The sequence below is a fragment of the Rhamphochromis longiceps genome, linkage group LG2 (assembly GCF_057381845.1).
Source record: "Rhamphochromis longiceps isolate RC_006_pf linkage group LG2, R_longiceps_female_GT1.1, whole genome shotgun sequence".
Classification (NCBI taxonomy): Eukaryota; Metazoa; Chordata; class Actinopteri; order Cichliformes; family Cichlidae; genus Rhamphochromis; species Rhamphochromis longiceps.
This window is the reverse complement of record NC_140558.1, coordinates 41400978-41427662: the sequence shown is the minus strand read 5'-3', so window position 1 is coordinate 41427662 and position 26685 is coordinate 41400978. Positions and strand designations below refer to the sequence as shown.

The 26685-nt window shown below is 37.7% G+C and overlaps 1 protein-coding gene across 1 annotated transcript; it reads left to right on the top strand.

Annotated features, from left to right (window-relative positions):
- Positions 1 to 1053: 1053 nt before the first annotated feature.
- Positions 1054 to 25562, top strand: LOC146677985 (solute carrier family 4 member 11-like). Its single transcript, XM_085382971.1, has 20 exons — positions 1054 to 1328; positions 7852 to 7902; positions 8666 to 8743; positions 9102 to 9145; positions 9348 to 9567; positions 9677 to 9758; positions 9850 to 9973; positions 14599 to 14808; positions 16098 to 16182; positions 16262 to 16387; positions 16476 to 16589; positions 17218 to 17350; positions 17625 to 17698; positions 18505 to 18775; positions 20125 to 20231; positions 20768 to 20933; positions 21090 to 21263; positions 21600 to 21795; positions 23790 to 23959; positions 24433 to 25562. Exons 1-20 carry the CDS (start codon positions 1268 to 1270, stop codon positions 24497 to 24499), a joined length of 2553 nt encoding a protein of 850 aa, XP_085239097.1. The 5' UTR covers positions 1054 to 1267; the 3' UTR covers positions 24500 to 25562.
- Positions 25563 to 26685: the final 1123 nt, after the last annotated feature.

Here is a 26685-nt window from a genome sequence, read left to right as displayed (position 1 = left end):
TCTACATAAGAAAAGGTCATTTTTTTCATTTTACAGTTTGTACATGTATGTATGCATGTTGGCAGACATGCACTTTAGACTTCCTTTTATTCAGGCAGTTTTGATGTAAATAGCACTATTCTGCTGCAATCAAATCATTCTGGATAATTTGTAATGTAGACTCAGCCATGAACAGCAGGCGAGTAATTGGATAACTTGCTGTGAAAATGCTTTCCTGAAGCAATTTGAATAGTGTTAGCAAGTTCAAGCAACTTTGGAAGAGATTTTTTTAAGTGTCCTCTTCATTTGCTTAAACGTTTGTCCCCCACACAGAGGAGGTAAGAAAAAGACTTGAAAGATTAAGATAATGTGGAAAAAATTTAGTTAGTACTCTGTTTTATGGATCTGAGGTTTGTTTGAAGAAGCTCACACAATAAGTTACAAATTACACATGACGGTAGATGATTGCACTAAATTTAGCTCCATTGGTTTAGGAGAAGAGCTTGTAAGAGGTGAAGTCAAGGATATTTGCTCATTTGGTCCTTTTGTTTGCAACTTTGGATTATTGTGCCTTGTCCGTCTCCACTGCTTGCTTAAACAGCTCCCAAAGTGTGGCCACGAAGAGCTGCTGAAAACTTGGACTAGACTAGACATACACTACTCTGAATTTGGATAATATGGGCTACGGAAACTATTTCCCTAGTAACTGCTTTAATTAGTTCACAACAGTGAGTAGCATTTGGCACAAAATAATTTATACGGAATTTATATGTATACTTAACATATGCAATAACTTTTTTCTTGGATTACAAAGATTATGAATATAAAAACATGAACTAACACATGCCAATATCTACAATAATAGCAACCTTTAAATAGTGCTAATGAATGCAGAAGTAGAAATCCTTGGTTTGAATGCCTGTGATGTTGTAGTGAATCATACATATAAACACTTCACTGGGGAAAAATAGTTTGAAGTCACTGTTTAACAGCAGTAAAACTTTTACAAAGCAGTCATGTTAAGATGGCAAAGAGTCCCAGTTTGCGTTAAAAGTAGTTTCATTAAATATTCCACCTTCCACATTATTTTATGCACTTAGAACCAACTCGTCTCTGATTGGCAGAGAGGGCATTAAGGTGCTATGTGTAGTGACCCAACTCTCTTCTACCTGTGGACCTGCTTGCAAGACCATTCAAGCTGCAGCTCTTAAAAAAACAGCAACATCTTCCAGTTCTCCTTAAGTTTTCTTTGCAATATCATTACCTTTTCCTGCATCACAAGAACTAAATGAAGAGCAAAAAGGAAGAACGGGAGACGTCAGGAGTCATCGTGAATCAGTTTGCACATGGTAATGATCATCAGACTGTATGTGGATCAGAGTTTTATGTGTGTTTAGTACTCCTACTAGTACTCTTTGCTTCTGGAGCACCAGATGATGGGACATACTTGGTAAACTTTTTTATTTTCACGCATAATAATTTAACCTTAGCAGATACTATATTCTGGCTGTCATTATAATTTGATCAGTGAGAAATCTTGAATTTAGCATACCCAACATTTTAAACAGAATCCACTTATTTAGAAATATTATTTCTACCTAACATTTAGCAGAAAATAAAATCAGAGTATGTGATGAAACACCACTTATTCATTTTGCCTGTTTGGAAGGATGACGGTTTTTTGGTTCCAGACTCTCATTATTGTAAATATGTAAATGTTTGTATGACTTTGTTATGTCAATGGTGACAATAAGCATGTGATAATAACACATTTTTATCTTTAAAACCACAAGTATTGATTAAAGGTCAACAGGAACAATACAACAAATAGTACTTCATACGTGTGGTAGGTGTTACAGAATCAGCACGAAGGAAGTTTTCCAACACAGTTTAATATGCATAAACACACTCCACATGTGTGTCCACATGTGAGTCTATATTTAATGTTTGACTATTGCTGCTACTTTCATGCCTTCAGTTATACATTTATAGCTTTAAGTCAGCAAAATATTGTCTCTCATAGGCCATCCAGTACTGAATTATGAAACTGCTGGAACTGCTGTTCACAACAGGCATTTCTGCATATGCTGTTCAAATGTTTATCATGATGAAGCATTGTGCTTATTTCTGTTATAAACACTGTGTTTCTCGTTGAACAATGCTTATGTGTTTGTATTTGTATGTTTCCCCACAGTTATTTCCCTCAGGGTGCTTGTGGGGTCTGATTAATGGTTCACACTAGAGTAAGCCAAGCTCGTTTACTTGCGGTGAACCCCTTGACCACAGAACATTAGTTTATTAATGCAGTATTTCATTGCTTTCCTGGGTGCTGTGTTAGTGACTGTTAATGTGGTGATGAAAGGTCCACTATGCAGATCTTTCTTCCTTGAGCAGAAGTGTAAAGTGTTGAGGATCAGTTATTTAGGTAAGATGCAAAGAGTCTTCTGAGTAGACCTTATGAACTGGAAATAAGGATTTTTTTTTTCTCTGTGTTCTGATGTGATGCTTATTTGAATTGGTAAAATCTCAATAATATCACTTTATTTTGCAGATTTTATTTTGCAAATATGGCATGCGTGAAAAGTTTATTCAGTGCATAACTGATATAGATAATTGACAACTGATTGTTAAAGGCAAGGCAATTTTATTTAGAACCCTTGTTTCATACTCACACTACAGAGGCAGATTCATGGTGCTGCAAATGAACAACATAGTGCAGCACAGTTCAAAGTTCAAACAGCGCAGAACACAATAAAAGATTAAACATCTACTTATGATCAAGGTTTCAGGCCTTTGAGCTTAATAAAAAAACAACAACAAGCAAACAATAATCATTTATTTCCACATAGAAATTCAAATTAATTAAAGGTAGTTTGTAAGTAGTTGCAAAATAGCTTGTAAAAAGCAACAGTATGACTTTAGTGGTCAGGTTAGACATTAACACTTGAGAATGAATGAGGAGTACCCTCTTTTAGCCACTTCTGAGAGTCTCAGTCCTTTACAACATGCAGAATTCAGTTTGCTATGAAATCCCCTACAGAATCCCAGCCTTGTTGCTGCCATGCTGCTTTAACACCAGACTCTGCTGCCATCTCAAGGCAAATGAGGGAATCACTTCTTCCTAAACTGAACATTAGTCTGAAGCCAAATTCAACCAAGAACACAACAAACAAGTGATAGATATTAGATATTCTCAGAAAACATCGAATCTTATATACAGCTCATTACAAAATATACATCTCAATATAAACGTTATTTATGATTTTGGAAACGTTCATTGCAAATACATACTATAAGTGCAACTTATAAATATTAACTAAATATTCACTCTTATTATTCCAAATTCTGCATCTGTACAATGTCAGACAAAGGTATTCTATTCTATTTTATATTTTCAAATATTAAGTTAATTACAGAATTATATCTTTTGGTGTCAAGACACTACTTTTGCATCATTCGATTTTATTTCTAAACTGTCATTGAGTATCTTCATTTCATAACCAGCATGCAAGACACGCTTTTAAATAACTGCCACATCTATCTGTGAGAATAAACATCATAAGTTGAGTTATTTTATACTGTAATAATATATAATATACTGTACTGTTATTTTATATCGTAAGTTTATAATATGGTTACTTAAACCTTAAAACGGTTCTTTTTCACAGCTTTTGCCAGGTCTGCTTGTAGCAGTTAAGAGGATTTCCCAGCAGTATGTGCATATAGATAATTAAAATAAAGATGTAGATCCAGAATAAAGGGTAAACAAGTAAACTTTCCCCTCAGAATCTACATTAAAATAATGAAAGTGATTCTTATAGTGTAACTAAAGAATCTTGAGCATATTTTTAATGTTATGGATCAATAGTTTTAACACGGGTTATTTTTTTTAGTGTCTTCATGTTCTTGGATGTGCATCAGATTATAAGGAATAATTTGAGCAGGTGTTGTGGAAAGAAATACGGTATGCCAGTGAGGAATAAAACAGTGTCCTGTTGTTAAACAATGGGAATTTGAATTTCTACTGAGTCTATGACATTCAATAACAGATGTACAGGACATGTATTTCATTACCTCGGCTGCAAATGCGATATTTATATTTTACTGGTCTCTTTAAATGTTTCAGCCTCTTATAACGAACATTTGTTCACTTTTTCCTTGACTGATCTGTCAGAACCAGTTTGTGTACAATCGAAATATTCCCATTGTTTTTTTGTATTTATATGACATTTACAAAAAGAGACATGCTATTTGATGACTTTTGAATTGTTTATTGGTTTGAATGATTTAACCTTTTAAAGCTTACATCACGATGCTGAAAGAGTTACCTATGAAAATAACATACCAAAACCCTAAAATTGCCTTTTTAAAAGTTACTTGGAATATAGTCCATTTCATAGGCACAAGGACCCAGCAGAAACAAGCACCTCTCTCCCCCTCATGCTTTCCCTTTCTGCCCTCTCTCTCCCTCTTCCAAACTCGTGTGCTCCCAGAGGAGGTGCAGGGAGGTAACGTTACATCAGTATGTATGTATGGGCGTGTGTATAAAAGACGTGGAGGATGATTAGTAAATGCTGACGAGCAGAGCAAGGATAAAAGATTATGGGTTGAGCTTTGGAAAACAAATGACCTAAAATTTAAAAAACCCCTGGAGAAACATGGAAGACAAAAAGGTCCTTACTTTTGTGCCCTCTGGTAAGTTTTACAGGAGTGGAGTGAGGTGAGGAAGTGAAATGTGTCAAACATGTGGAGGAAGCCGTTTTAGAGTGTATGTGTGAATGTTTCTTTCCTGATTCTTTTCACTTGTGGTTACATTTTTAATGTCTTCTTGTTGTTAACAGTAAAACTACAGAATAGGAGAAAGATGCTTTCATTGCCCAGAAAGTGAAAAGCAAAGCACATGGGTCAATATTTACAGTATGGCAATAAATGATACACTCATCTGCCATGCAGTGCTTTAATAACAGACCTGCAAAAATATTTCCAGCACCAGTTTTAACTCTGTTGTGGCACCAGGAACAGTTCAAGAAAATTATCCAAGTTCTATATTTTTTCTTAGTGAAATTTGGCTTTTCTTTACAAAATAGTTTTCCTCTCTAATCTTGCAGAGTCTGTACATCATCCAGTGCCCTAAGATGACTATTATTGAAAACGGGTGCTATATAAAACATTTGAAAAGAAATCTACTGAAGTGTATGGGCTCATGTTAATGGTAACACAGTTCCACTGGCTGATCTGATTATTAGTGATTATTATTAATTAGTAAGTGTTTATTACAAGCCAAAATATGTCTAACATTAAAGGTACCAATATCTAAAATGGGACAATTCTCTTTGTGACCTGGAACTTACTTTCATCATTGCCATTAATATGTTAATTCCTACTTGAATTTTCTCAGGTCAAGGATTAAGAAGATTATCTGGTAGAAAAATGTCTAATGTTCTAATCTGGCAAATCTCAAGGTTTTCCATTCTCAGCTCTTCGTTCTGTGGTTGTCGTTGGTGATAATTTCAATGTCAGAAAATCTACCAACCTCAATAACACCCCTGATGCTCGACTTTAGATTATTACCTAAAGGCTTCCAGGTTTTCTATAATTCAGCAGAACCTTCTTGTAATGAATCAATTTGCTCTTTTAAGATTAGTACCACATGGCAAATAAATTCTTTTGAAGTGAGCAAAACCTCCTTTCAGTCAGATACTCAGGTTGGTATAAATTATGTAACTGTAACTGTACTGTTGGTTTCTAATGTTTGCATATCCAGCACATTCACTGTGCTGGATATGCAAACCGATAAAGATAACCTAATATCTTTATCGGTACCCTTTGAGGTGTTGATGTGGAATGAGCGCTAGTTCCTCCTTCCTGTTATTTATATTATAACAAAGCATATGTCTGCATTGTGAACCACAGTGTACACACTGTTCATGGTACAGGAGCGTGCACCCACCATGGTCAAATTAAGTCTCGATAAGATTTTGCTTTAGCAGCAGGTGTAGTAATTCAGTGTATTTTATTGAGTGGTGCATAGGAGGATATCATTAGCTGACCTTCTTATTTGATAGACAAGCTATTATAAGTCCTTACATGTGAACACCATGGTCCTTCTGCTTTCATAGTTTGACCTTGTGCAGTTCAGCACAGAGTTCTCAGATTTGCAGCTCAGCATACTTGTTTCCAGAGACCCAACAAGGATTCTCCTGTTTCCTTTTTCACAAGGACGTAGCCTGCTTGAAGTCTACAGATGGCAGTGTGGCTGTCTGTAAGAATAAATCATATGTTATGCTTTAAGACTTACAGATTTGGTTCATGAGATAGACCAATAACAGATAGCAAACGATGTGCAACAACAGAGGGGTGATTTGGCACGTCAGACTTCAAAAACTGTAAAATACAATTTTAGATTCAAACATAGCGAGAAAAAAATACTGAAAAAATTCAGATAAACCAGCGATTGATACAAGGATACCAAACAAGCTGCATTAGCACTCTTAATTGTACTTAAACACAATTTTATTTTGAGCCAAATGCCAACACCAGCATACTACTATCCTGATGGCAGTGATATCCTGCTTATAAGGCATAATGGTCATTTTTTGTGGGGGCCGCTAGCCATAATAGATGATAAGCAAGAAGCAATAATAGACAAGCATTTCTGTCACTGACAATTCAGCCATTTTTTCCTTAATTTTTTCTTCCCCAAATGTCATTTATGTCCTCACCTCAGCTTTCAGTAGGGACTAATCGGAAAGTGATGCCATTACTCCTTTTGTTCACAATATTGATAAGGAATAGTTTAGCATATTTACAATAAACCTGACATTCATGTTTTCATGAGGCAGTTTCAGAGGTCACATCCACACACTGTCCTGGCACAGACGGCTGTGTAGTCTGTGTGGACTCCTGTGAAGAGGAGGAGGCCTGGGAATGTTCTATCTAATCTGCTTTGAGATATAGCCTTGCTCGCAAGCCCCTAGAGCCAAACAGTGCTTCAGGCAATGAAAACTCATCTGTACAGCTGCAGCCGTGTCTCACAGATACATGACCGCCAATACAAACATCAGACACAGCTGGCACTAGATTTGTTCTGTAACCGAGACTTCACAGATCTCTTTTAAGATTCCCAGGTTCTTGTCTTTTTTCCCTCTCTCTCCACAGCATTACCATAACTTGACATAAGCTCCTTAATTTTCATAACAGCATCACATTATTTTGGTAAATCTGGAAGTAATTGTGCTTAGACGTGTGTGCTCGCTTTGTTATAGGAATTTGTAAAATGTGTATACAGAATGCACAAGCATGTGCACAGAAAAGAAAAGATGAAATCTTGAGATGCATCCTGAAATGAAAGTGAAACTGATTGTTGCTCTGGTGAAAAGCCACTGTTTTTGCATGTTTGAGTCCAGTTTCGCACAGTTACCATGTTAGCTGTGTCAAACATGTCACTCAAAACAATTATAAAGACTTTCCTTTATTATCATTGAAGATGTTGTGGTTTCAGACATGGTTGTAGTTTTGACTGAAGAAAGTTGATATCCTTAGAGGTTCTATTAACAACAATTTATGTTAGCCAGTAGCAGCTTCTGAAAAATGTGCTTGATGTGTAAAAAAGAAACATATTAACACTAACACGATATATTAACACTGCAGTTATTGTGCACTTACATAAACTTCATTATCTGAAAAAATATTAGTGATTCAAAATAGTTTATTCTGTGCTTATAGCGATGTGATTCTAACTTTTCCATACTGCACCTAAAGAACTGAATGGCAGACAGTACAAACAGTGATGAAAATCTTTAATATAAAAGACTGCGCTTGAAGCTGAGCAGGACATTTTGTAAACATCATATTTGTTCCTTCCATCCACAGCGGCTCCACCCACAGAGAGGCCTAACAATGGCTACTTTTTCCAAGAGATGGGTGCGTATTGCTTTTTACAGCAGACTTTTGCTCTTTTATGAAGTTCAAGTGATCTGCACAGTAACAAAGATGATTTTTCCCTCAGGACGGTGGGGATCGTACGCGTCTAAATTTATTGTATCACTATTATTTATGCAGATGTCTGTTCTTCTCTCTGCTCACTGATGACCCATTTCACATGCTGGTGGGCACAGCCAGTCTGTTCGCTGTGTGTTAATTAATGAATAACAAGACAGATGATCTCTGAGTCAATGATGGGAAGAGTGAATAATCATAGCTCAAAGCTTTGCCCGTGAAGGGTTAATTGTCTAATTCTGAGGCCATTTTTTCTTCCCCCATAAAACTAGCAACTGAGAAGCCATATTTATCTTCTATACAATGAAGGACTTTACGAGAGGCTGCTGTTGTTATATTGCTGCATGTCTGGTTTAAGGGTTTTTTTTATTATTGGCAGTCTCTCTCTCCCTCTCGTCAACAGATGGTAGACTGGTGGGAGGGCAAGATAAATTCTCCCTTACTGGAGGCATTGTTAATGTGGCTAGCATAGCATCTTAACCTTGATGCAAAGAAGAGGTTTTATCTTAGTGTGATTTATCTTAATAAACACGGTTGTATGATGACCTTTACAAGTCAAACAATTTTACAGTGAAAATTTATTTACTGGATATTATTGGATTATGCTGTTTATGAGATATAACTCCTCAGTTATATGTAATGTATGTACTCTGGGACTTTGTTGCACTCATTTATGTTTTGTTCACAGAACTGAGGGATGGAGAGGATTCACCTACTACCAACAAGGACCACATTTATGACAATGAGATCCAGATTAGTCCTTCAGGTCTGCCTTTTTGAAATTTGCCTTCATTCTGTTCAATTCGATTTTATTTACATAGCGCCAAATCACAGCAATTTGTATTGTAATGTAAAGATACTACAGTAACACAGCAGATGGAATTATTTAGTCTTGTCTTGTTTACTTGTCTAGGATTTGAAATCACATTTGACTCCAGCCTCTACCATTATCAAATCATGTGTGGCAGCTTTGATTCAAATAAAAAAACATTGTTGAAAAATCCGGAGTGAAGGAAGGAAACCTTTAGAAATATGAAAGAAAAGACTGTATTAGAGCAACAGTTTGGTGATACTAAGACAGTCTTTGCATATAAACGTAATGTTTTGTGTTTCTTTTGCTGAAGATCCTGAAGGACCTGGACTTGGGCTTTTAAACACAACAAGAAAAGTAAGATTTACTTTTTTGTATGAATTTTTTTATACCATTACTTACTTTTTTCTTATCTAAACCACACTGCAGCAGCAAAAGCAAATTAAAATATTTTCTTTAATGTAACTGAGACAGCATCAGCAACTTACAGCAGGCAGAAAACGATACCCTCATTTCATTCATTTGCATCCATGATTTAAATGTTCTTGCTTCCCACCAGTATGTTAAGCCCATGAACTTTGAGGAGGAAGTCCGCGCCCACAGAGACCTGGACGGCTTTCTGGCCCAGGCAAGCATCCTTCTGGATGAAAAAGCTGCCACTCTGGATGAGGTGCTAAGGCGAATGTTAACTCATGTTGTGGTCGAAGGCCGTGAGAGTTGGGATGTGGATGAGATCATGAACTCACTGTTCACAGACGCAGGAAGGAAAGAGATCAATGGTGAACGAGCATGTTACCAAAGAAGTCTAAATCACTTGATTACATTAAAGGTAACTAGAAAATGAGCATTTAGTCTGATTTTGCTGTTTATTGGATTATGCTTCCACAGTTCATCTTCTGTCAGAAACCATTCAGGGTGTGACGGAAACTTCTACTGGCATTCATTACCAGCAGTCCTGGCTTTGTATTCTGTGAGTTCATCTCCTGTTAAAGCTGTCTGAGGTTTAGTTCATGTCTCTTCTTGGTTAACTGATTTCAAATAATAAATTTCTTTGAATTCAGCTCGAATGTGAGGAATCTGCAGAGACGTCATGTCTGCATCACCCGCCTGGAGAGGCCACAAAACTGGGGTGTCAACTGTTGTGAAGCTCGCTACGTCGTCCTTATCCTCGCTCCACCTAGAACAGTAAGGTCAAATTCTCCACTCATCTTCTGAATATCATCTTAATTTTTTCTTAATTTGTCGATAGCTTACTTCTTGCAAGCAATTACTGTTTGCTGATGACTGGCCATAATATTCAGTTGCATAGACTGCATGTAAAAGCCTGATGTAGCCACTGTTACGTCACATATTGGCTTACGGGCTGCTGTTTGGAAGCCTTGAGTTTGTCGTTTTGGCCTCTGTCCATCCTCTTATCTTATCCTATCAGGGTTGCAGTGGAGCTGGAGCCTATCCCAGCTACCATAAGGCGAGAGGCAGGGTACACCCTGGATAGGTTGGCAGTGTGACGCAGGGTTAACACAGAGACAGAGAGACAATATACCATATTTGGATGAGTTATATGTCTCAATTCTAAGATGAAACTGAAAAGAGAATTTGTAACATAGTATAATTTCAGGAGGGATTTTGGTAAATGGTATTTATTAGATTTGACTTGTGATCCTATACATGAAGTTTTTAGGTAATATAGTAGATAATGCTTCAAAATTCAAAAACTTCCTAAACACGTGGCTAGAGATTTTGCCCGGCAAGCTTGATTGCTAAAGTTCATCCATACTTTCACTCCATCAGTGCAGCACACAGACACAGACACGTGCTAGTTATGCCCAATAAACAGCTCAGGAGGCCCAATTTGAGAGGTCCAGTTCATCAACATGAATCAGTTGATGTTATGCCTAGAACATCTGGGAAGTGACAGCTACAGTTGTGGACATTTGCCTGTCACTCAAAGAGGCCACACCCCTAATAAAACAAATATAAAATTTACTCTTGTATCATTTTCATTCTTAACTTAAGAATTAACTTTAATTTTTTTTGCCAACCTCAAAAGGCCATTTGAGGAACTTTGTGTTTGGTATTAACTAAATATTCAGGCTTTGACATAAATCAGCTAAGTCCACATTTATAATAATAATCGATTATTTATTTTGACAGTCTGTTTATTGATTACTTTTTTGGTCAGTATTCACTGGCTTTCCATGACGTTTAACTTAACTCTTCACTTTTCCTGACTTATTACAGACCAAAAAAGAGTCAAGTGAATAAACAACACAATTCAATTCAATTTTAAAGGACTTTTAATGTAAAAATAAAAACGACATGCTTCTAATGGAGAGATGTCAAACTGTGTTTCATTGTTCTTGTAACAGTGACAATAAAAATCTATTTTATTTATATAGCGCCAAATCACAACAATAGTCACCCAAGGTGCTTTATACTATAAGGTAGACCCTACAATAGAGAAAACCCCAACAATCACATGACCCTGTATGAGCAAGCGATTTGGCAACAGTTGGAAGGAAAAGCTCCCTTTTAACACATAGTGGTCACTACAGTGGACAGCCATTCAAAGCATTTGTATTTCTTGTGTCAGTGTATATTGGCACTTCATACCAAAGTCATAAGTCAAACTGTATGTTGTCCACCGAAGTGGACATGTAACAAACTGTGTACATGTTTTTAAAAAATGAACTTTTTTCATGCTAAAGATGAATAAAAATCCTGATTGAGGTTGTCATAATTTATCCAAAGAGTTATTAACTGTAAGAAACCTCCAGCAGAACCAAGCTCAGGGAGGGCCCTAATAACCACACTCATTTGTCCCCTAATCCCACTGTTTCTGAAACACTAAACAAAAATGACACTGAATATTTAAAACATGTGTAATACATTATCCTCACAAGTCAAATTTAAAAGAAGCCCTACTAAGTATTTCAGTGTTTTTGCTATATTATTAAATGCAAAAATCACATGTGATAATTAACATAATAACACAACATAATAACATCACCTAAATTATCATTTAAATTGACAGAAACTAACAAAGCCAAACTTTGTTGTTTTTGTTTTGTTTTGTTTTAACATTTATTTATTGGTTTTAACTGGTTTTACATGATACACCGTGGACATAAAAAATAAAAACAAAATAAGTAAATAAAAAAAAAAACCCACAACAACAACAAAAACAACATAGTAATAGAAACAAAAACAAAGCAAACCATAACAGAAGGGAAGAGCAGATATACAAATCAAGTTAGTGCTTCAGGCCGTTAAGTCCACAGTGTGCACGCTGCAGTTCTCCAAAAAAGTTGTAGAATTTAGACCATATCGCCCAAAACCTGTCCAGTTTATTTCTTAATGCATAAGTTATTTTCTCCATAGATAGTATAGATGTCAGTCCATTAAGCCACTGAGATAGTCCACATATTTTTTGATTTTTCCAACACATAGCAACAGCGCTTGGCTTCCAAAAGTCCAGTCGTTAACAGAGCTCTGTTGTTTGGGTATATATTTAAAATACATATTTTAGGATGAAGTGGAATCACGTCACCAGTGATTTGACTCAACAGATTTATTACCTTTTCCCAAAAGATTTTCACATGTGGATGCTCCCATATACAGTGAAATAAAGTGCCTGTCCACTCCACACTTAATACAGGAGTCTGGGATGTTTCAGTTAAAATGATGCATTTTTGACGGAGTAAGATATTGTCTTGTTAACCATTTATATTGAAGTAGTTTAGATTGCACATTAATTGTTTGACTCTGGGCCAAGGAGCATGATTTATACCACTCATCATCAGATATATCCATTTGCCTCTAAAATAGACTGTGTTGATGGAATTTTCCATAAATAATTTGTACAATGCAGAAACTCGGCCTCTCCCATTTAGATGCTTTATAACTGTGCTCTCTAGAGAGGAGGAGGTGGGGATTTCTAAGCTGTTACCTTGTGTGGTTAAGATAAAATTTCTTAATTGAAGAAATGTAAAAAAATGTTTGACAGGAATAGAAAAAGTACTTCTAAGTTGTTCAAAAGACATAAGAGTATTATTCCTAAATATATCAGACACTTTTCTTATACGTTGATCGAACCAAAATTTAAAGCCTGCATCCGCGCTACCAGGAGGAAAGCTGTTATTGTCACGGCTCTGGGTCAGTATTGACCCAGCATTCTGAGTTCTGGTCTATTTTTGAATGAACCTTTTGTTTCTCTTGTGTATTGTTGATGATGATGATGTTTGAGTTCTATGTGTTATATTCGGTAGGCCTGCTTACGAGTCTGCGTCTGTGTCTCTGTCTGTCGTTTGCTTCCTGTTTTATTTTGTAGGTCTGTGCCTTATGTCAGTGCGTTCAGCTTTGTGCTCTCCCTGTCTCGTCAGTGTAATCAGCGTCAGCCGTGTCTCCCAGCTGTTTCCTCTTCGCTCTGTTCACCTCTTGTATTTAGTGTCTGTGTCTTCCCCTACTCGGTGTCGCGTCGTTAACGTCTTCTGCCCTCACTCCCTCTGTGTGTTCTTTTTGCCAGCCTGCCAACCTGTCTAGTTATTCGGTACTCCTAGTTTAGTTAGTGTTTTTCTGTTCTGCTTCATCCCAGCAATAAAGCTGTGTATTTTGAGTTTCTTCTTCCTCCTTGAGTCCTGCATTTTGGGTCCTCTCTTCCTGCCTGCCTACACACAGCCATGATAGTTATTTCCAAATATGGGAGTAAACCTAGACAGTTGTAACATTTCTCCCAAGTAGTTATGTGTTTCAAACCAGATCGTTATAGTGTTTTTTTAAAAAGGGGTTCTTAGTTTGCTTATTTAGTGTCTTCCTGTCGGCTGAGTAAAGATATAAGTTCGGGGGACTTTGGATTTCTGTAGACTCCATAGAAACCCACACTGGAATTTGCTCATTAACAAAATAAAACATTGCCGCTCTGATTTGAGCAGAAGTACCACTTTAAATTTGGAAGTTGTAAACCCCTCTTTCATAAGGGAGGTTTAGTAATGAGATTCTGAGTCTTGGTCTTCTGTTGTTCCAAATAAAGTTTCGGAATAGTTTTTGCAAATCTAAAAAGAGTTTGGTGGAGAGAGAGGTACTGATTGAAAAAAGGTAAAGATATTTTGGCAAAATTGACATTTTTAGTATATTAATACGACCAATTAAAGATATAGGTACTTTCATCCATCTATTTAGAAGTGTAGTAACTGACGTTGTTAAGGAATTATAATTGGATACCAGAATATTTTCAATTGAGGGAGTTAATTTCACACACAGATAGTAAACCCATGTTCAGATAGCAGAAAGGGAGTGTTGATTGGAGGATTTTGTCGTTCATTTTAATTCAAAAATAATATTTCGGATTTAGCAAAGTTTATTTTATAACCCGAAAATGTACTAAATGTATTAATGAGACTTAATATGGATGGTATTGATTTGTTTAAATTAGTGCAGAACAGGATCACATCATCTGCATATGGGGCAATACGGTGGTCAGCATTACTTTAATTCCTGATATGTTTTTATGATTCTGAATTGCCATCGCAAGAGGCTCAATTGCCAAGGTGAACAAGAGAGGTGACAAGGGGCACCCTTGTCTAGTTCCACGATATAATCTGAATGGTGCGGATAAAAAGACCATTAGTTAAAATCTCTGCTTGAGGGTTGGAGTATATCAACTGAATCCATTTAAAAAATCTGTTTCCAATGCCAAACCTTTTCAAAACTTCAAATAAGAACAGCCATTGGATCCTGTCGAAGACTTTTTGCTGTGAATCAGAGAATGCAGAGAATGACATAACATCAACTTTGTTGTTCTGTTTTTTTAGAAAAGCACCAAGACAGCCATTGAGGTGGGTAGAACATTTGCAACAATGTTCTCTGGCATTTCCTTCAGACAGAAGCTTCTGGAGACAAAGACCGAAGAGGAGTTCAAACAGGAGCTTGTCAACCACCGACAACAGCTCTCTGTAATCAGTGATAAACCGGTCACAGAGGAAGTGGAGGACTCAGACCCACGCAGGGGCAAACCACTCCAGGTAAAAATAAGTAACCAAGAGAAACATATGTGTAAATCTAGCTAACTAGTCACATAAACAAATTTCTCTACTGAGTGTTAGGTTGTTTTCAGATGTGGAGACCACCCCCGCGTTTCCCTGTTATTCAGGCATATGTGCTGCAGTAATATAAAGTAGTTGAGCCAGAATGCACAATAAAGGCTGAAAAAGCAGCCAAGTCTTTGATGGAAATGTCAGCTGAACGTGTGCACGTCCATGTATGTCATTAAGTCCAGTTTCTAAATTAAGATGAAATGTGTTTGTTCAGCACGAGGTGGGAGAAAGGAAACACCGAAGTACAGTTAAGCGAAAAAACATGTAATAGGTTGTAAAAGACTTAAGTTTACATCAGGTTGTGGTTACACCTGATGTTCTGACTGCTTTCAAAACAGCATTTAAGTATAGGCTTGCTGCTGCCAAGCCTATCCTACAATCCTAGAATAGTAAAATGTGAAAATAAACATTATGGATGCCAGCACCTCAGTTTTATATCGTATATCAGCTAAATTCCTTCTGAAATGTCTCCACTTGGATCATTTTTAAATACAAAAGTCACAAAGATAAATTCAAAGCACAAATGTGAATGTAATTTTTTTTAAATACATTTTTGTGGTAATGGAAGTCTATGTTTGTGATCGCTTTCACGTCATTGTTTTTTTTAAAGGAGAAAAAGGGTCTTTTCTAAAACACCAAGAATATAAGAAGAGAAGAAATCCAGTTTTACTTCCAAAATGTCTGTGTCTATTTAATAATCCGTGAATGTTGAAACAACTGCACCACACGGTAAAGGATCCAGGGTCATTTTACATGAAGGCCAAACCCTCTTCTAGCCAAATAAACATTTCACACATAAGTGCAAACTCCTGGTAGTTTTTGGTGTATTTATAATATTTATTGTAATGATAAAGTCACATTATTATGTCCACTGGGTAGTTTTTTCCCTTCTAATAAGTCTTCAAACTGACAGATACATTACTCAGAATAGCTTTCCAGTGTTCATCTTCTCACTGATACCTAAAGCAACATGCGTGAACAAAGTCTATGGCATTTATGCTGCCTGTACTTTTAATGATGTATAAATCATGGCCACAGTGTACCAGCATAGTTCAGACTTCTGTACAGTAAATGACTGCATGTTTCTGGTTTAGTTCAAAAGCATATCACATTCACATTTCTGATACATTATGCATTCAGTTGTAATAGCATTATATTATGTCACATTATATTGTCACAGCTTCAGTGGGCCTGACTATGTCCTACCTTCTTCGCAGTGCACAGATTTCTTCAGATTTGGTAAGGGTGTTTATGAGGACTTCCGCCGCAGGCTGCCTTTGTACCCCTCAGACTTCACAGATGGTAATAACAATTTCCTTCACATTTGTTTTGTGGATTTGTTACTGTGTAGCTTTAGTAACATTTTGTATAATTCAAACAGGTATAATTGGAAGTGACCGCTCTCTCTTGAAGTACACCACCACTGCGATTTTCCTCTACATTGCAGTTCTACTGCCTGCCATTGCATTTGGTTCACTGAATGATGAAAGCACAAGAGGAGAAATAGGTATGGGATTTTTCTTTACTCTTAATTTGGCACACAGTATGTTCAACAGCTTTAATGAAAAATACGTATCTGTTTCATTCATTGAAAGATGTTCAGAAGACCATTGTTGGCCAGAGCATTGGAGGAGTGATCTATGCTTTGTTTGCTGGCTCGCCGCTTGTCATTCCGCTGACTACTGCACCACTGGCCATCTTCATAAGCGGTACATTCACATTGCTTGCTACGATTTGGATGTCAGACTATAGAAGTTAGATTTTTGAATAAGTAACACTTATTTAATGACAAATAAGTCATACAATTAGTTTGCTTTGAAGTTTACATGGTGGGATTAGGTGCAGCAAATGAGGTCAGAGTCAAGCCTGATGGCTAACATTAGGCAGCATAAGCAATCAAATGAAGTCATTACTGGGCCACAGCAATAAAGAAATGAATGCAGTCTGAAATGACTCGATGTAACTCATTATCACATCCTTTGGCTTAAATGTTGGTTTGCAAGGATCCACTCAGAGAGACTTATGACTAACCTCTACAGACCTTTGCAATCTCGTTTGACTAAAATTTATTTCAGGATTTGTTTTTTTTAAACACCATCTCCAGTCACCACAGACAGCTGTTGTTATATAAAAAAAGACTCCTGATAATCTACTTCATACAACACCTGCCTTGCATATAATTTATACAAACAGTAGTCAGATCTGAGAATTGACCATTAAAAATGAAGGTATTAATTTCAACAACTCGCTAAGCAATATGTTGTCACTTAAATAGTGGAATGCTCTTGAAATTAATAAGCTTTTATGAGTTTGTGTGTGTTATTGTATAATTTGCAGTCATCAGGGGTATTTGTGATGACTACGACCTCGACTTTGATGCTTTCTACGCCTGCATCGGTTTATGGAACAGCTTGTTCCTCATCCTCGGAGGCTTATTCAATGTCAGCCTGCTGATGAAACTCTTCAAACGGTAAATACACGCTCACAAACAATATTTGTTACTATTAAATATCACAGACAGAAGGCCACTACTTTTGTCTAAACACTGAAGTGAACTGATAAAGGCTAATCTGTTATTACTTGTTGTTTTCAGCTTTAATCAGTAATTTTCTTTCATTCTCTCGTGCCATTGTAGCCATAATTTTCCACTGAAGTTAATGTTTTGTCTGTGCTTTGGAAAAAACCCACACTTTTGATACAACATGAATGATCGCACCATGCTGCTTGCTTCTCTTTTCTTCCAGCTCAACAGAAGAAGTGATTGCATTGTTCATCTCAATTGCATTTGTTGGAGATGCGGTGAAAGGCACAATCAAAAGTGAGTCCAACTAATGTCAGACTGCCACAATAAAATCTTTTTAGGAAAAACAAGCAAATAGTAGAAACAGAGCAGTATTCTATGAGGACATACAGTATATAATATTAAGGAAAACATTTTTTGTGAACTATTATTTTTGTGTTAAGTTTCTGTAACAAGTCAGGAAAAAATGGCTAAACATATCTAGGATTGTAATTTTCTGCCAATCGACTCCAAATTGAGCAATGCTTGAATAACTGTAAATATGTAGAGAATGACTTAAAGGTGATTACGTTAATCATCTGTTACATTTGTTAAATACTAACTGTGTGGATGCTCTATATCAGCGGTCCCCAACCCCCGGGCCTCGGACCGGTACCGGTCCGTGAGTCGTTTGGTACCGGGCCGCGAGAGTTGAGGCTCAGGTGTGAAATGTCTGGTTTTCAGGGTTTTTATCGGTTTCCAGCGTTATTTTGTTATCGTTTTTATCGTTTACTCGGTTTTCCTGGGTCTTTTACATGTGTTACGAATAAATCTTCTTTTTTTCGGTACCGGCACTGGTTTTATTTTGTTGTATTTATCCGCGACACCTTAAAGGCCGGTCCGTGAAAATATTGTCGGGTATAAACCGGTCCGTGGCGCAAAAAAGGTTGGAGACCGCTGGTCTATATTACATTTCCTGCTACAGACTTTAATAAGTTCCTGCAACTGTGGGATGTGTTCCACTAAGATCACATACAGCTATATCTTGTCTTCTAGTTTGTCTTTAGTGACATATCTTTTTTCTTCTTCTTCTTCTTCTTCCATCTTTCTACTCCACTTTCTAGTTTTTCACCATTATTACCACGGGCCCATTCTCACGACCACAAACAAAACACTGGTGCTTCAGCAGATTAATGAGATTCTAGACAGTGCAAAAAACAAGACAGACACCCCACTGGAGCATCAAAATGAGACCAGGGTGATGTCAGGACATGCAGAGTCAATCTTCCTGCCTGAGTCTTTGGTGTTATGCACAAGAGAAAGACCCATCCTCTGTCTCCTGCTCATGCTGGGGACTTTGTGGCTGGGTTATACACTCTACCTCATCAAGAGGAGGTAATGTTTGTTCACTTGTTGTTTCACATTATGGATATCTGAACCATTTTATAGCTTATTTTATCGTATCAAAATATATGTAGTAAGCAGAGGCGCAACTCTAGTTTTTTTTCTCCTGGGAACGCATCTTTATAAAAGAACAATAAAGTGTCACCAGGTGGAAATACCACATTAAAAGTACAAGTTCCACATTGAAATTTGAGCCTATTAAAAGCAAACTGTGCTTCAGTACACTTTACACGCAAGAGAAAACAATATTTCAAAACATACCAAATACATCAGGGGAAATACTCTGTTTCAAATGCTGCCCAAAGCAGACTCTTTTCCATCTGGAGTAGCGAAGCCATAAAAATGTCATGTCGTGAATATTTTAGTCAGCTGAACTGCAATAATAGAAAGATGGAACAATCAAATGTGAAAGATATATGATGTGATACAACCAGAGACGCTGTATGAGATATAAAATGGACTGCCACATGTTTAACACTTAGTATTTAAAGCAGTAGGATGTACTGCAGTATAACAATGTTACTCTTTAACTAATAACATGAAAGCTGTGTTTTAACTGTCGTCCATTTTATATTCAGAATTTTAAAAGTCTGCAGGACAAATTTAAACTCTGTTGTAAGCAATGACAGAAAATGCATTTACTCATGTGCAGCACTTATGTGTGCAATACTGAGAGGAAATATTAAAGTTATCAGGAGCTTTACTCCACTATGTGTAACTAGACTGTTTGCTGCTTTTACCTAGTAGTGATTTTAAGCCTGGGTTTAAATTAACAAAGGGAACTGCAGTTGTATAATGTAGTAGATACTTAGCTAGTTACCTTTATCCAATTCAAAAGAAGCCATGTAATTTATGAGACATCCAGCCAGGATGTCCCTAGAAGAGCTTGAGGAGGTTGCTGGGGAGTGGTTTGGGCATCTCTGCTTAGACTGCTGCCCCCATGACCTTCACCCAAATAAGCTGAAGCAAATGAGAAGATTTGTGATAGTTACTTCCACTTCCCCTCATGCTTGCTGCAAATAGGTTCACATAACGTACAAAACAAGGACAAAACGTGCATCCCAAGACTGGATTGCAAGGTTACAAATCATGTGCAATGAATTTCACCCTGCAGTAATATTACTGGAATACGTGAGTTAGATATATGTGACTCTGTTATCATGCATTTCTATATCTGACTCCTGGGACTTCATTGTTCTTTTTCCCTCAGTGGCAGCTTTCAGCACTTGACATGAATTATTTCCCAAACACAAAGAGTAACTGCAGTAAATGTGCTGTACAACTACTTGTAGAAGTCGAGTTGCAAAACGCTGAAATATTTATTGCTATTTTCCCAACAGCCCGTACCTGAATGACAAAATCAGAGAGGTGGTGTCTGACTGTGCTTTGCCTGTGTCTGTGCTGATACTCTCCTTCACTGGCTCCTACCTTTTCATTGACATACAGCGTGAGTATGGATCTTTCAAATGAAAGAAATGATAGAAGAGTACTTCAGGGATAGCTCAGTAGGTAGAGTGGTTGCCCCATGATCGGAAGGTCGGGGGTTCGATTCCCCTTAACAGCTACTCTGAGGTACCCCTGAGCAAGGTACCGTCCCTACACACTGCTCCCCGGGCGCCCAATGGCTGCCCACTGCTTCACTGAGTGAATGGGTTAAATGCAGAGAGCAATTTCCCCACGGGGCTCAATAAAGTACAATAATGTACACTTTCTTCTTCTTCTTCTTGAGGCTTAAAGTCACAACCCTGGCACATAACGTTTTTCACTGTTCATAAATCCTCTGTTGAAAGGGGAAAACATTTGCTTCAAGTGAACTTTAAACCCAGTCTGGGGATTTTGTGTGTGTGAGAGATAGACACAGATTTTAAGCTTTGCTTTTAAAACAGAGGCTACTAGCAGAAAGGTTAGTTCAAGCAATTATTTATTTTTTGTTTTCATTGTATGTTTGTAACAAGCTTTCTGTAAATGTTTTGCTTCTATTAGTTCCCGTGTTCAGTGTACACGATGGTCCGATCTTCAAGTTCCCTCCATTTGAAAAGCTGTCAGGAATGAATGCACTGAGTGCAGTTGGTCTGGGGTTTCTACTTGCTTTGCTCATCTTTATTGACCAGAACATCGTCATTTCACTGACACATGTGCCGGAACACAAGTACGAATCCCACTTTATGTTTGAGTTCTAAGCTATGAGAAGAACGACACACAGCAGAACCTGTGATTTAAATGTTACCTTTACAGTATTTGGTATTGATGCTGTGCCTTTACTGACAAACCACTTTAAGCTTATGTGTGTGAACATCTATACCAGGTTGCTAAAAGGCACAGCATTCCACTGGGACTTAATGCTGACAGGCTTCATTAACATCCTCATGTCCTGTCTGGGGTTGCCATGGATGCACGCTGCTTTCCCACATTCCTCTCTGCATGCCCGTCAGCTTGCCAAAGTAGAACAGCAAGTAGAGAACGGACACCTCTACACGACGTGAGTAAAGTTAAAACGAGGTGTGCTCTGACCGCACGGAAAGCACCAGCTTTTATGAATGCTTTTAACACTCAGTTTGAAACCTTTGTGACAGAGTGTCAGTTCAAAACTAAGCAGAATAACAAAATGGTTACTGTATGTAGTTTAAAGAAACTCTGGCTTATCTCTGCAGCAGACGTAGTGTGCATAGTTGCCCATAAATTGTTTAATACGTCAGTGATCCATTTAATTTCTATCCTTTCATGTTGGATTCAAAAGCTGATCTTATGCATTAAAAGATATAAAGATTGTTCTGGGTTGCTCAAACAACTCATTCCTCTCTTTTTGTCCTAATAGCATCGTTAGTGTGAAGGAAACACGTCTGACCTCACTGGTGGCCAACATCTTGATCGGCCTGTCCGTGTTCATGCTGCCCATTCCTCTGCAGTGGATTCCCAAGCCTGTGCTCTATGGGCTCTTCCTTTACATCGCAGCCACTTCACTTGACGGAAATCAAATGGTGGACCGCATGACCCTCCTGCTAAAGGAACAGGTGGATATGAAGCAGATAAGAAGAGTGTGGTTTACTGATCCTGTTCCTCATTCTAGTTTATTGTCTCTTTGTTTCCTTCGTATTGATTGAACTTTACAAATGATAACCAGTAGCAGTGTAAAAAACAAAACAAATAACTAACTAACAAATAAAAAGCAGAAGAGTGAAGAAACTAAAATCCAGCAGAAAAAAAAATCACTCTTCTGGGGAAAGAAAAGGAAACAAAGATCTCTTGTTATCACATGACTGGTCCCACTCTTGTTATATCACAGAACTTTCATATGATAAGTTGGTGCACACCATAACAAGAACAACTTGTTTTTAATGGAAAACAAAGTTATTTTTGTCATAAGAGTTTATCATGGTCTGGTTTAAATAGACAAAATATAGTACAATAACATGGCACATTTTTGCATAGCAATGAGTAAAATATAAAGCAACGCACTTCTGAAAAAAATGCAAATGTTGCATTACAATTCCAGAGCTTACAGGAGTATTTAGCATACCTTTTCTTCTCAAATGGTAATTTATACTGCAGCAACAGGTGTGCTGTTATATACAAATCTTGGCTTGAGAGGGGTATTATACACTCAACAAAAATATAAACGCAACACCTTTGTTACTGCTCCCATTCCCCATGGGATGGACGTAGAGACCTAAAATTCATTCCAGATACACAATATAACCATCCCTCCCAAACAGTGGTCACAAATCAGTCCAAATGTGTGGTAGTGGGCACATCTGCTATATTGAGATAATCCATCCCACCTCACAGGTGTGCCACATCAGGATGCTGATCTGACATCATGAGTAGTGCACAGGTGTACCTCAGACTGCCCACAACAAAAGGCCACCCTGGAATGTGCAGTTTTTTGCGCTATTGGAGGTCTGGGGACCCAGAACCGGTCAGTATCTGGTGTGACCACCATTTGCCTCATGCAGTGCAACACATCGTCGCATGGAGTCTATCAGATTGTCAATTGTGGCCTGTGGAATGTTGGTCCACTCCACTTCAATGGCTGTGCGAGGTTGTTGGATATTCGTGGGAACTGGTGCACGCTGTCGTATACGCCGGTCAAGCACATCCCGAACATGCTCAATGGGTGACATGTCCGGTGAGTATGCTGGCCATGCAAGAACTGGGACATTCTCAGCTGCTATCTGCCCTGAACAATGTGAACCATGATTCATCCGTGAAGCGCACACCTCTCCAACGTGCCAGACGCCATCGAATGTGAGCATTTGCCCACACAAGTCTGTTACAGCGACGAACTGGAGTCAGGTCAAGACCCCGATGAGGACGACGGGCATGCAGTTGAGCGTCCCTGAGACGGTTTCTGACAGTTTGTGCAGAAATTGTTTGGTTGTGCAAACCAATTGTTCCAGCAGCTGTCTGGGTGGCTGGTCTCAGACGATCTTGGAGGTGAACCTGCTGGATGTGGAGGTCCTGGGCTGGTGTGGTTACACGAGGTCTGCGGTTGTGAGGCCGGTTGGATGTGCTGCCATATTCTCTGAAACGCCTGTGGAGACGGCTTATGGTTGAGAAATGAACATTCAATGCACGGGCGACAGATCTGGTTGACATTCCTGCTGTCAGCATGCCAATTGCACGCTCCCTCATTGCTTGTGGCATCTGTGGCATTTTGCTGTGAGACAAAACTGCACATTCCAGGGTGGCCTTTTGTTGTGGGCAGTCTGAGGTACACCTGTGCACTACTCATGATGTCAGATCAGCATCCTGATGTGGCACACCTGTGAGGTGGGATGGATTATCTCAATATAGCAGATGTGCCCACTACCACACATTTGGACTGATTTGTGACCACTGTTTGGGAGGGATGGTTATATTGTGTATCTGGAATGAATTTTAGGTCTCTACGTCCATCCCATGGGGAATGGGAGCAGTAACAAAGGTGTTGCGTTTATATTTTTGTTGAGTGTAGTTAATCTCACTTAAAACATAGTTAATCATATCTTATTCTGTCTCTGTCTAGACCTCCTATCCTCCCACTCACTACATTCGGCGTGTGCCTCAGAGGAAGGTCCACTACTTCACGGGGCTGCAGATAATCCAGCTGATCATTCTGTGTGCATTCGGGATGTATCCTCTGCCCTACATGAAGATGGTTTTCCCCTTGCTGATGATCCTGCTGGTCCCTGTCAGGTGAGATAACCCAGGCCAACAGGGGGCAGAGTGGGAACATGAAAATCTGCATGCATCCTTATCTGCAGCTCATTGGCACCTCAGCAAACACAATTTTATGGTCCCATTTTTGCAATTAGTACCAGTTTGTGTTAGAACAAATGCAGTACAACACGACCTTCTTAAAAACAAAACAAAATTAAATGTTTTACATGGAAAAAGTAGCATTAAACCTTTACTTTCTCACATTAAAAAAAAGGAAGAAAAAGGGGACTGCTGCGTCTGCAGTTATTTTTATCATATTCTACGTGTAGAAAGACACTCTTCCCACTGAACCCCCCACCACACACACACACACACACACACACACACACACACACACACACACACACACACACACACACACACAAGAAGTGATGTTCTTACCCTAAGTACTTGAAGATTTGTTGTTTCCTTGTAAATAATACACGCATTTTTAATGTGTTTTCTCTCAGGACGAGCTTGCTTCCAAGAATGATTGAGGCCAAGTATCTGGACATCCTGGATTCACAATACATGTAAAACTTTAAAGCAATTTCATGACAAGATTCAGTTTCTCCAGGAATTAATTATCTGATGAAATAAAATTATTTGGACTGCAAGATTTCGCTATCATTTATAACCATCCTTTTATTTTTTATTGTTCATTGCAAATGTAACTTAAATGTAGCTGACTTTACTATGGAAAATCACTGCATATTTGTTGTATGTAACCCTTTAACTTTAACACGGGTTTTCATGCACAGATACGTGTTTCGAGTAGCCCTTGACAATGAGTGTAATCCCTTTAGAATTAAGTGGAATTTCAATTTTTAGCTTAAATCACAGTGGTATTATAGAATTAAATCATATAGAATAGTTTTAAGGGGGTAATTTTTCACAATTATAGAGACAAGAAGGAATCATTATACAATGAGGACTAGAGAAGCTTCCACCTCCTCCTCAAATGAAAAATCATCAGAAGAAAGTGAAAAAAGAAAAGAAAGAACAAAGAAGAAAAGCCAAAGACAAGAAGAACAAAAAGAAAGCAAAGAACTGAACTACAAATAAAAACATATAAATTAAATTATTCACAGGTAATATGAATAGTTTATTGTTACTTCTGTTGTGTTCAGTTTTGGGTTTGCATATAAATACTAAAAACCACATAATTCTATTGGACTCTGGTCATTCACATTGATCATTTTTTGTACTTTACTTATAGTCCTTTTAAATATTTGTGTTACAGGAAAAATGATTCTATGTTTCTTTACCTTCTTTTAAATGTACAAAGATGCCTTTTGTCTGCCCTCTGCCTATGGTTAGATTAGTTTAGAATTATCTTTTTAGACTTTCCCAGCAAACACATCTTGTTTCTGGGACATATTGTTTTAGATTGTTTTATCTTCCCTAGCTCTCTGCTGACGAGACTAGCACCATATATGGAGTTGTTTTATTTTATCTGTTTATTATTTGTTATCCTGTTCTCACTGTCTCTGTGCTCTGTGCCTATAAAAATTACCAAGCCACTGTGCATGGGGTGAGTTGTTCTTAGCAGCTCACCCGTGTACACGTTTGATAAAGAAAGTAACTTTGTCTCATTGTGTCTTTATTTCTCCTGGGTTTTTTTTACAGAATTTTCCCCCAACATTTCTTGTAAGGAAAAAAAAAGTTTGACTTGGCTCCATGATTGTTTGCTGCTGTGTTTTTTCTCTTGTAAGTAGAAAAGAAAGAGTAGTCCTTATCACATTTTTATGCCTAACATAAAAGAACAATTGAAACTTACAACATCTGCGATGCGAACCAGTATAGTGCACAATAAATGTGTAAAAAAAACAAGGTTAGCTACATAATGTGGCCCATGCTACTAAGGCTAACGCATATTTACTTTATAAAATGAGGAAATTTTAACTGTTATTTCCACAAAAATACCTGGAAATTGCAGACTAATTCAAATTAATTACATTATAATTCATGCCTCTTTTCTGTAAACTATCTGGCAGTTATGCACTACTTACAATAATTACATACTACTAAAGATTATTTTTGAACTGCTACTACTTAAACACAACTTATAATTATTATTTTCCCCCTGTAATATACCTAGTTACACGCTGCTAAAAATGACTTATGCACTACTTAAAATTACTTACACTGCAGATTTTTTCTTCTTTCCAGTAGTTTAGTGTATCACTTGTATGTACATGTTTGTTTTATTACATGGTATAACCAGGTAAAATACATGGAAATTCTAGTTAATTCTAGGGAAAATCACTCTTAGTTGCAGGCTGTATCATAAAGTGCTAGGGGAACCTAAAATTGCCATGTCAGAGGCTTTCAGCTCTTGTGCCCACAGACCAAAACAACACTTTATATAGTTACTTGGAGGGAACCAGTATTGCCAAAGAATATTGGCAGGATTTTCTTTGCAGCCAGTGTCTTGAGTTCTCATTTGCAGACATTACAGACACACGTGACACTGCACAGGTTTGGAACACAAACCCCATCAGGTCATTGAAATGTGTTTTTCAAAGCCAGTTGTATATAGACTGTACAATATTCTTATGGATGAGTCCATCAACAGACCAACATATCATATTGTGAACTTTTTTTGTTGTGGACAGCTAGGATATTTTCCCAAATTACAATGGCAGTTTGGGGCTTTTAATTATTTTTTTGAATAGTCCCTTTTCTATACGCCCAATAATATTTGGTTAATGTCCGTAAAA

Excerpts from the sequence above, each read along its gene's own strand:
- LOC146677985 (XM_085382971.1), top strand. The coding sequence starts at position 1,268 with ATGAAGAGCAAAAAGGAAGAACGGGAGACGTCAGGAGTCATCGTGAAT. Across the intron at positions 9,146-9,347 it reads TTTTAAACACAACAAGAAAA|TATGTTAAGCCCATGAACTT; the intron begins GTAAGATTTACT and ends GCTTCCCACCAG. Across the intron at positions 14,809-16,097 it reads GCAGGGGCAAACCACTCCAG|TGCACAGATTTCTTCAGATT; the intron begins GTAAAAATAAGT and ends CCTTCTTCGCAG.